The 12007-nt window shown below is 44.2% G+C and overlaps 1 protein-coding gene across 2 annotated transcripts in view; it reads right to left on the reverse strand.

Annotated features, from left to right (window-relative positions):
- Positions 1 to 12007, reverse strand: part of CFAP58 (cilia and flagella associated protein 58) — a 141883-nt gene that overhangs the window by 109853 nt on the left and 20023 nt on the right. For both annotated transcript variants that reach the window (XM_048858401.2, XM_048858400.2), the window contains exons 7-9: positions 11727 to 11886; positions 9941 to 10023; positions 7526 to 7717 (exon numbers count right to left, since the gene is read on the reverse strand). In XM_048858401.2, coding sequence (XP_048714358.2) covers positions 7526 to 7717; positions 9941 to 10023; positions 11727 to 11886 — 435 coding nt within the window. The remainder of the gene's footprint in view (positions 1 to 7525; positions 7718 to 9940; positions 10024 to 11726; positions 11887 to 12007) is intronic.

A 12007-nucleotide genomic window follows, 5' to 3' on the forward strand; every position in this document is an offset into this window, starting at 1 on the left:
GAATCTCCTTCCTTAGAGGTTTTTAAGGTCAGGCTTGACAAAGCCCTGGCTGGGATGGTTTAACTGGGATTTGGTCCTGCTTCGAGCAGGGGGTTGGACTAGATGACCTTCTGGGGTCCCTTCCAACCCTTATATTCTATGATTCTATGAGGACTTAAGTGGGAATTAAGTGATGTATGGGCCCCGTGCTAACCCTCTAGACGGGGTGTATTTTACCCTAAGGCAGCACAGGAAAGAGGATATTTTTGGTCTGGTAAATCCTTTAATTATGAAAATGGTAGTGCAGCCCAGAGGCACATGTACAACCTGAAAGCAACTGACTAGAGTACATGGTGACAGGGTCCCTTTAAACTCCCAATTTGTATCAGGAAAACTAATCATTCATATGTGTATTTTGGGGGGAAGGTGATTTCCTTGCACTCATGCAAAAACCAGAATCTGCATAATTACTCCAGACACTGAGTGCATAGTTGAGAAGGCCAGTGAGCCATTTGCCTTCAAGCCATAACATGTGCAATTACACTGATGCAATTTTGCATCGTGTGCCACGCCCAGTTTTGTAGTGCATGAAATTAAACAAGACTACAGTATAAAGACTGAGCAAGATCCTTGGCTGTGGGCAAGAAGTGCATGGTGCAGGTCTGAATGGGGGTGCCAAGGTAGCCTTTGTACAACCCTGATCTTGGCATGTTAGAGCAACCAGAAGATTCCTCTACATTACACTGCCCGCCAACAGCCTCCAGGGGACAATGTGGCAGCCAGGAATCAGCCAGGTGTGAGAATCTTGGCCATACCCCCTTTTCCTCAGCCATGCGCCTTACACTGGTGACATAGGATTCTTCAATAGGGCACTTTAAACTGGTGGAGGGGCACAGTGTGGCCACAGCTTAGCAAGGAAAATCAGCCATTATTTTGAGGCAGCTTTCCGTTGTAGCCTCGGACATCTTATGTGTATATTTGGCTATTATTTACTTCTTCACCATTCATTTCAGTGAACCTGCCCAAGAACTCAGTATTGGATCCTCGCTTATTTGCTTCACTTTATTTAACCGCTGTGAGATCTTGAGAAGTTCTGCCTACTTCTTAAATATCCTGCTATAGCATTAAGCTTTCTATAGATGAAGCGTATTAAAAAAGAAATAGGTTTCTGGATTTTCTTGGGTATGACATTAACCTTGTAATGTCATGGCTTTTGGAGATACAACACTGCTTTGTAACCTCTAGTTAACCATGGCCAGGGAACAATGACAGGTGAGATTGAAGGGTTTATTCAACTGTTTGCTGTCCAACAGATTCTGAATGGTGAGTCTGAAGCTGCAAGAGGGAACAGAGATTTTAACAACTTGAAGTTTCAGGTGAAAACAGCCTACTTTCTAAAGAGAAATGTCCCACTAACACTTGTAGTGAGTTAATACAGCCCACACAGGAAAGATTTTCCTCTCATTTATACTGGTGTAAATCAGGACTCACACCACTGAAGTCAATGGAGTTACACCAGTGTAAAAGTGGTGTAGGTGAGCAGAGAATCAGGAACAATGAATAGAAGGGTGAATCTAGCACGAAGTCTCACCATAAAATCCTTTGCCATCCTGGTTGTAACTTTAAACAACAGGCTATTCATCAGATGCCTGAAACAACAGTATTGTAGCTCGAAGGGCACAGTCCTGCCTTGAATTTACAGATCTGTGTTAGGGTCAGTGTGGCATGGCAGGCCCCAGCAGGAGCTCTGGAAGGCACTGGGCGTCAGACAGGCATTCCTAGAATCCCTCAGGAGCACAGCAGCTGTGCCATCGGGGTATATCATGTGCCCCCAGGAGGCTGGCTAGCTCCACTGATTGGTGCAGAGGGGATGACACAGCCATGGCTGTCCACAGGGGAGAGCCTCTGGGAAGAGAATCTTCCCCCAAGTTGGCATAAGGCTCCTCTATTGCAGTATAAGGGCTGCCACTATCCCCAGGTTACTGTGCAAGGGGGAATGGCTAGCAGAGAGATTTGCACAATCACAGATATACCAGCCTCACCCAGAGCCCTGCCCTCAAAAAGGAAAGAGCAACTGAGCACAGGGAGCCTCTGCAGAGCACACACAGGGTGTGAAACTCTGCGCTAGTCCCAGCAACTTGCTCCAGTCCTGATGTGATCAGGGATCTCACAGCTGCACAGTGAGTCTGGATTTGCCCCTTAGTGAATCAAATAAGCGTAAAAATCCCCTGTAAATGGGTAAACACAATACAGGCACCATTACACAAACAGCCCTAGAGTCACAACCCCCATTTCCTGAGGCTCTGCAACAGTGAGGCCACTATTCCATTGACCACACTTGCCATGGGTGATGTCTGACAGGCTCTGAGAGCACTTGAATGGGTGTTTTAGGAGTGGCCTAGACCTGCAAGGACTTCACCTCCCACCACATTGCATTAGATGCACATGTGTTAGGGTAAAAGGGTTATGGAACTTTCACATTAAATGCCAAAAATGTTGCACCCAAAGTGGAAAAGTCAGAAAACCCTCAAGCATTCATCCTTTTCACCCTAGGTACAAAAAAGTGTGCACAGCACTAATCAGAAATGCATAGTTCTATAGCAAGATCCTTGCCGTTCTGATTTCTGTGATTTACAGCTTGACCGTACTTTATAATGATCCTAACTCATAGCTACATGATTAGATGCAGTGCGGGGAGGTACGTAAAATGTGACTTTGGAATAAAGAGAAATCTCACTTAAATGGAATATTATTCCAAAGAAATGATATGAAGTAAGCCAGACAAGAGGGTATGTATCATTCAAAGATGATTTAGAAGCCACTGATCACATGAATGTGTAAGAGGTAATTATAAAGTGAGAAGGTAGCAAATAACTTGTGAGTTGAAACAGCCTGAAGGCTAGCTTCCCAGTAAATCAAAGAGCTTCTTGGAGAGCTCTGCAATGTGATCTTCAGCAATTAATGGAACATGTCATTGTCATGTTCCTGAGCACACCATATGAAATAAAGTGGTACAGAAGGCTAAAGCTTGCTCGGGAAGGACAGGCAGGGAAGAAAAGGAGGAGGTGTTGCCTTATGTATTAAAAATGTGCACACTTGGACTGAGGTTGAGATGGAAATAGGAGTCAGACTTGTTGAAAGTCTCTGGGTAAGGCTAAAAGGGGTAAAAAACAAGGGTGATGTGATGGAAGGAGTCCACTACAGGCCACCTAACCAGGAAGCAGAGGTGGATGAAGCTTTTTTTAAACAACTAACAAGATCATCCAAAGCACAGGACTTGGTGGTGAGGGGGACTTCAACTACTCAGCCATCCAGAGGGGAAGGATAGCTCAGTGGTTTGAGTATTGGCCTGCTTAAACCCAGGGTTGTGAGTTCAATCCTTGAGGGGGCTGTTCAGGGATCTGGGGCAAAAATTGGGGATTGGTCCTGCTTTGAGCAGGGGGTTGGACTAGATGACCTCCTGAGGTCCCTTCCAACCCTGATATTTTATGATCTGATGGGGAAAATAACACAGCAGGGCACAGATTATCTAACAAGTTCTTGGAATGTATTGGAGACCATTTTTTATTTCAGAAGGTGGAGAAAGCTACTAGGGGAGAGGCTGTTCTAGATTTGATTTTGACAAATATGGAGGAACTGGTTGAGAATCTGAAAGTGGAAGGCAGCTTGTGTGAAAGTGATCATGAAATGATAGAGCTCATGATTCTAAGAAATGGTAGGAGGGAGAACAGAACAAAAAAGACAATGGATTTCAAGAAGTCAGACTTTAGCAAACTCAGGGAGTTAGTACATAAGATCCCATGGGAAGCAAGTTTAAGGAGAAAAACAATTGAAGACAGTTGGCAGTTTTTCAGAGAGACATTATTAAGGGCACAAAAGCAAACTATCGCACTGCATAGGAAAGATTGGAAGTATGGCAAGAGAACACCCTGGCTTAACCAGGAATCTTCAATGAGCTAAAACAGCAGTTCTCAAACTGTGTATCGGGACCCCAAAGTGGGTTGCAACCCCATTTTAATGGGGTCACCAGACCGGACTTAGACTTGCTGGCATCTAGGGCCAAATCCCGAGCCCCACTGCCCAGGACTGAAGCTGAAGCCCAAGAGCTTCACCCTGAGTGGTGGTGCTCAGGTTACAGTCCCCCTGCCTGGGGCTGAAGCCCTTGGGCTTTGCCCCCCGAACAGGGCAGTGGGGCTTAGGCAGGCTCAGGTTTCAGTCCCCGCTCCTGGGGTCATGTAGTAATTGTTTTTGTTAGAAGGGGGTCACGGTGCAATGAAGTTTGAATATGAACAAATAACACAAGTATATAGGGACAAACTTAGAAAGGCCAAAGCACAAAACAAGATCAGACTAGCTAGAGACATAAAGGGTAACAAGAAAACATTCTAAAAACACATTAGAAGCAAGAGGAAGACCAAAGACAGGGTAGGCCAGTTACTCAATTAGGGGAGAAAAACAATACCAGAAAATGTGGAAATGGCAGACGTGCTTAACGACTTCTTTGTTTCGGTTTTCACCAAGAAGGTTGGTGGTGATCGGATGTCTAATATAGTGAATGCCAGTGAAAATGAGGTATGATCAGAGTCTAAAATAGGGAAAGAACAACAAGTTAAAAATTACTTAGACAGGTTAGATGTCTTCAAGCCATCAGGGCCTGATGAAATGCATCCTAGAATACTCAAAGAACTGACTGAGGAGATAGCGGAGCCATTAGAGATTATCTTTCAAAAGTCACGGAAGAGATTCCAGAAGACTGGAAAAGGGCAAATATAGTGCCAATCTATAAAAAGGGAAATAAGGACAACTCGGGGAATTAGACCAGTCTGCTTAACTTCTGAATCTGGAAAGATAATGGAGCAAATAATTAAGAAATCAATTTGCAAACATCTAGAAGATAATAAAGTGATAAGTAACTGTCAGCGTGGATTTGTCAAGAACAAATGGTGTCAAACCAACCTGATAGCTTTCTTTGACAGGGTAACAAGCCTTGTGGATGGGGGGGAAGCAATAGACGTGGTATATCTTGACTTTAATAAGGCTTTTGATACTGTCTCGCATGACCTTCTCATAAACAAACTAGGGAAATGCAACCTAGATGGAGCTACTATAAGGTGGATGCAGAACTGGTTGGAAAAATCATTCCCAGAGAGTAGTTATCAGTGGTTCAGTCATGCTGGAAGGGTATATTGAGTGAGGACCTGCATGGATCAGTTCTGGGTCCAGTACTGTTCAATATCTTCATCAATGATTTAGATAATGGCATAGAGAGTACATTTATAAAGTTTGCGGACAATACCAAGCTGGGAGGGGTTGCAACTGCTTTGGAGGATAAATTATAATTCAAAATTGATCTGGACAAACTGGGGAAGTGGTCCGAAGTAAATAGGATGAAATTCAATAAGGACAAATGCAAAGTACTCCACTTAGGAAGGAACAATCAGTTGCACACATACAAAATGGGAAATGACTGTCTAGGAAGGAGTACTGGGAAAAGGGATCTGGGGGTCATAGTGGACCACAAGCTAAATATGAGTCAACAGTGTAACACTGTTGAAAAAAAGCAAACATCATTCTGGGATGTATTAGCAGGAGTGTTGTAAGCAAGACACAAGAAGTAATTCTTCTGCTCTACTCTATACTGATTAGGCCTCAACTGGGGTATTGTGTCCAGTTTTGGGTGCCACATTTCAAGAAATTGAAGAAAGTCCAGAGAAGAGCAACAAAAATTATTAAAAGTCTAGAAAACATGACCCACGAGAGAAGATTGAAAAAAATTGAATTTGTTTAGTCTGGAAAAGAGAAGACTGAGAGGGGACATGATAACAGTTTTCAAGTACATAAAAGGTCGTTACAAGGAGGAGGGAGAAAAAAACTTCTTCTTAACCTCTGAGGATAGGACAAGAAGCAATGGGCTTAAATTGCAGCAAGGGAGGTTTACGCTGGAAACTTCCTAACTGTCAAGTTGGTTAAGCACTGGAATAAATTGCCCAGGGAAGTTGTGGAATCTCCATCACTGGAGATTTTTAAGAGCAGGTTGGACAAACACCTGTCAGGGATGGTCTGATAATACTTAGTCCTGCCATGCGTGCAGAGGACTGGACTAGATGACCTCTCGAGGTCCCTTCCTGTCCTATGATTCTATGATTCTACAATAGGAGGCAATGGACACAACAAAAAGCTTTTGCGCAGATTCTCCAAGTAGCCCATGTATCACAGACTGGATTGAATTAGTATGTTCAGAGGTAATAGGGAATTTTACAAATCCCCATCCTGTGAAGTGCTGAGCTCTTCTTGCAGAGTGCTGAGCATCCTCAACTCCTACTGCCTTCAGTGGAATTTGAGGGCACTCAGCAGCTTGAAGGATCATCTTTGCAGCTTAAATAGGGCTGAGAGAATAAGACATAAATGAACACAGAATACCTCTCTGTGGCTCAGAAGTAACATGTAGGAGACCTAGGTTTGAATCTCAGACTATTTCGCATTCCCGGAGCAGGGTGGTTGGGAGAAAAGCAATGGCAGCACACTCAGGGTACATCTACATAGCAAAAAAAGACCTACAGCAGCAAGTCTCAGAGCCCAGGTCAGCCGATTTGGGCCCATAGGGTACGTGCTATGGAGCTACAGATAGTAGTGTAGATATTTGGGCTCGTGCTGGAGCCCAGGCTCTGAGACCCTCCACAAGCCCAAGTCTGTTGACCCAGGCTCTAAGACTTGCATTGCAAGGGTTTGTTTGTTTGTTTTTCGCTGTGTAGACATACCCTCAGATCCCAGTGGCCTTGCCTGGCGTATCACTGCAATCTTGCATACCTGGCCTTGCGTATCACTATCACATTCACTGGACCTCCCAGACAGAGCAGAAACATAGTAATGTGTCTCATACACAGAGAAAGAAAAGTGACTTAAGCAGGGAAAAGGAAGATCTTGATGAAGGAGCAACTTTGATTTGAACCTAGGCCCCTGGAGGTATTAACCTGTAAGTAATTAACCTTTGGAACACTTTACCAAGGGTCATGGTGGATTCTCTATCACTGACAAGTTTTAAATTGAGATTGGATGTTTTTCTAAATATCTGCTTTAGGAAGTATTTTGGGGAAGTTCTCTGGTCTGTTGTTATATAGGAGATCGGACTAAATGATCACAGTGGTCCCTTCTAGCCTTGGAATCTATATATCTATGATCAGTTTGTAAAGATCACCATGTGGGACAATAGCAAGGCAGCAGAGCCAAAGAGAAGTTGGTTAAAAAGTCAGGAAAATCTGGCAGAGGATGGACATGGCCAAAATTATTTTTAACCACATGGAAGATAGGGGAGAAAAAGAAGATGCTAGCCTAGAACAGTGAACAAATGTACAAGACAGTCCTGAGTGCAACGATCTGCCTAAAACCCACAAGTTTTATTAAAATCTTTGTAAACTCTCTGCAGACCATTGCTCAGTCCTACCTATCAGCTAAATCTAGAATGTCAGGAACTGAATCTACTCTCTTTCCAATTTTGAGGGGGAGAGAGAGAGATGGATGAATCGTGTGTACACAAATCATCTCATACCTTCTGGGTGAGTTCACTAGCTTCATTGATATAACGGTCTCTCTCTTTTTCCAGCTGGTAGATGATCTTCCTCTGCTTCTGAGCCTCATCCTTATAGTTCTGAATTTCTTCTTCCAAGTTCCTCTTGGACTGTTCATGGAGCTTCACCAGGTTCAGCTGCTTTTGAGTGACACTGGCAGCCTTTAGCAAGTTCTGCAAAAAGAATCCCAAAACAATATCCACCCATGTCTCTAACTCAGAATTCTGCACTGTACACACTATGTTAAACAGTGCAGCTTGTGTCTGAGTGGGTTAGGAATGCCCTCGAGTCATTACACCTTATCAGATCCGCTAAATTAACGACACTCAGTCTCCAAATATGATCATGAGACTGTCTCCATGAGTCTGACAGTCACTAAAGCAGTGGTCCCCCAACTTTTTATGGCACGCCCACCCTTACCCGTAATGTGATCTGTCCATGCCATTCCCCAACCTCATCCCCGACCCTGGGCCAGGAACGGGACCATGGTCCGGGCCAGGGCCCAAGGCCGGAGCAAGAGCTGCAGCTGGGGCCATGGCTGGGAGCAGAGTCACAGCCAGGGCCAGGAGAGGGGCCGAAGCCAGGAGCAGGGACAAGGCCGGAGGCCAAGGCTGGGAGCAGAACTGCAGCCAGTTCGTGGTGGGGGCTGAGGCTGGGGGTGGGGCTGGTGCCACAGCCAGGAAACTGGAACAGAGCCACAGCTAGGATGCAGTCGGGGCTGGCAGCTGGGGCCACGGTCAGGAGCGGAGGTGTGGATGGGAGCCAGGGACTGAGGTTGGGGCGATGGCTGGGGGCAGGGCTGGGGCTGGGGCCGGAAGCGGAGCTAGGGCCAGGACCAGGAACAGAGCCACAGCCAGGAGGACCAGGAGCCAGAGCCGTGTCTGGGGGCAAGGCCGGAGTACAACTGGGGGCAGAGCAGGGCTGGTTCCCCACCCCCAATGGGGGCTGGCCCAGGCCCCGCTGCACCCCACCCCGAACGTTCCTCCGCATGCCCCTCGGGCGGGGAAAAAACCCACAGTTTGGGGACCACTGCATAAAGAATGAGGCAGAGCCCTGTGTTGGACTATTTTTTTTAATCTCTGCTCCCATCCCACCTTGCAATACCCACTCCTGCCCACTCCCGCATTGTTTCTTACGGGTTTATCCCGCTCCCACCCAAACCTCAGATCCCACAAATCCCGCAAGAGAGACAGATTCCCCATGCTACTTAAAAAACAACAAAACAAAAATTAAAAAAAAAAACCACCTCCGTTAATATACTATATACATAAAGGGAATTCGGACACAATTTTTACCACTAAAAGAATAAAACAAATCTTGCTTAAACCATGTTAAAAAATACTTTAACTCCTGTTGTAATAGACACTAAATTTCTTTCTATTCCTTGCTTAAATTTAAGTATTAAAACCTTTATTTTATTTTTTTTTTAAAGAAAAACTTTCTTTACCTTGCTGAAATTCTATTTATGACAAACTGACCAGAGATTTAGTGTTTTCCCGCAAATTACTGGAGTTTGAGTTTTTTTGCCACACAATCATGGCCTCAACAAATTACATTTCACCCGCTCCCACTATTATGGCAGCAGATCCTGCGGGAGCTCCTAGTCCTGCTAGAGGGCTCTAGAATGAGGCAGTATTTTTGAATTGGAAGCTGGGCTACTGATGTTTGCATTACAGAAGGAATGGAGACAGTTGTTCATAAGGGGGAATAATGAAGGCACTGGGGAACACCTTCCAGTCCCATTTTCTAGTAACCAGGTTGAACCTGTAAACTGAGCAAGGTTGGCCTGCAAGTCATAGAAGGAGAATAAACAGGACACCATGATCTCAGTTTAATCAAGTTACTTTTCTAACCTCACTTTAAAAAATCCTTCAAAATCCTTCAAAACTAAAGAATCAGTTTTTCACCCTCTTCAAAAGGTGACCCTGTAATAGACTCATTCAGGATGCAGAACAATGTTTGATTCTCAACCAAGTGAGAAACCTAAAGAATCATATTATAGAGTCAAATCTACCAAACTCAGTTTCAGAAAATGGTGGCAGGAGAGATCAGGGTTAAAAACAGACAAGGCTGTGATGCAGACAGATGGTGTGTTTTTTATTAGCACAGCCCTAATTTGACTAGATTAACATTAAACTCGATATGTTGTAGATACTACAAGCAGAGGAGTAATCAACTGCTTAGAATATCAAATAACACGTTTGCAATAAAGGCAAATGCACATAACACTTACAGTCCCCTGCTGTTTTATATGCTAATACTAAGAAGTCCCTTTTGTGTTCACAGATAGTAATGTTGTTTCAATTCATAGAAAGGGGGGGAGCATGGTTTAAACTACAGACATCTCATATTCAAGGCAAGATATTTGTTTACCAGTGTTAGCAAAGCAAGCTCACCTTGTTTAATATGTCCCTTTCTCTCACCAGCTCATCTATGGCTTTCTTATCAATTTCTACCTGCTTTTTAGCAATCTCCAACTCTAAAAGCAAGGAAAAGATTATTAAACTCTGGGTTCAAACTGCATAGCTGGCAAAAACAAAGGTCTGTGGACTTTTTAAAAAGCTTTATTAATATTATATAAATGGAGATATAATTTATGACCTCCATTTGCAAATTCAGGTGCCTAAATTTAGGGATGTGAATCCATATTTAGGCACTAGTGGAGCATTAGGCCAAGATTTTCAAAAGGGACGAATGATTTTGGGTGCCTCTGATTTTAATTTGAGACACTGTAAAGGAGCTGGATTTTCAGAAAATGCTATGCACTCTGAAAATCAGGTCATTTAAAGACATCTCAAGCTTGGCATCCTAACGGTGAGTCTCCTGAAATCACTAGTTCCTTTAGAAAATATTGGATTTAGATTTACAGAGTTGTTTTAGGTTTAGTAACAGCCGTGTTAGTCTGTATCCACAAAAAGAAAAGGAGTAATTGTGGCACCTTAGAGACTAACAAATTTATTTGAGCATAAGCTTTCATGAGCTACAGCTCACTTCATCGGATGCAATCCCTCTGGGTCAAATCCAGTCCTGGCATAAGGGCATAACTCCATTGGCTTCACTGAAGCTGCTCCCACTTAAGGCAATCTAGATTTGGCCCTTCATCCAAATACAAAGACGAATAAATCACTAACAAAATAAGTAAGAGGACATATGTGTCTGAACCAGAAATTGACATGCTGATATCAGGAAGGCTGAGATGCAGGCAATACAATGCACTGGAATGCATGAGAACAATCAAAGTTGCCAGGAGGTGCATTCGCAAAAAGAAAAGGAGTACTTGTGGCACCTTAGAGACTAACCAATTTATTTGAGCATGAGCTTTCGTGAGCTACAGCTCACTTCATCAGATGTTTACCGTGGAAACTGCAGGAGGTGCATTGTTATCTGTTGCCTTTCTCACCCATTCAAAGACAGAGCTGCATTTCCTGTGTCTTCCCCTCCATCCCAGCATGAGGCCTGATCCAATGAGGCAACAGCAGAATGGCTGTGAGACCCTTACCTTTCACAGTTGTGGAGATATGAATATGAAAGACAGCACGTCCCATACATACAGTCATATAAAATAGTTCATGTCCCATATGTGCAGTCAGTTCAGTATACAACCTACAGTCTAGGCAGAGCACAGGGAAGCTTCTACTGAGGCAACATGTCCACACTAGGTATATAGCAGAATGGGGCTTTATATTTCAGCACTTCGCTATAATTCAGTCTGTTGCACTGGAGTCATCTCCATACTGGTATCATTGTAGGCGCACAAAACTGCAGGGGCAAAAAAATGACCTGCTTGTGTCTTCTTCCAATCTTCCCGCAGCCAGCAGCACAACGCCCTCTGCATCAGGGGCTGGTGCACCGACAATACAGGCTTGCACACAGACACACACAGTGAGGGTATTTCTTGGGGTGGGAAGGGTTACACCTGCCACACAAAGGGGCTGCAGATCAGGCCCATTATGCTTTCACCCAGCACATGCCGCAGTGTGTGAAAATTCCAAAGACCCAGGAGACATACGTAAGGGCATTATAGCTATAGTGCCGTGCCGCTCCCATTCATATGGTCCCATACTGGGCACCAAAGAGGCATGATCTTGACTTGGAACATACACTGAATGAACATTATAACAAACACCACAACAGGGCCAGCCCAACACAACAGTGGCAACACAACAGTGCTTTGATTCCTACCTCTCTCTAGTCCAGACATTTGGTTTTTTAGGGTATCCCTCTGGTATTCTGCTTCAACTTTTTGTTCCTCTGCAACACGCAGTTTTCTCTGGATAACTTCTCTCATCTTGGAGAGTTTTGAAATTTCATGACGCATCTGAGTCAGCTCATCCTCTCTCACCTGTGTAGAAACAGAAGGGAGAGCGGTTGAGAAGGACAATCCATTTAGAATCAACAAAAGGAAATACTTCTTTGCTTAGAATATAGTTTATGTACAGTACTCTGTGGCACAGGAGGCCACT

Source organism: Caretta caretta, chromosome 7, assembly GCF_965140235.1.
Source record: "Caretta caretta isolate rCarCar2 chromosome 7, rCarCar1.hap1, whole genome shotgun sequence".
Lineage (NCBI taxonomy): Eukaryota > Metazoa > Chordata > Testudines > Cheloniidae > Caretta > Caretta caretta.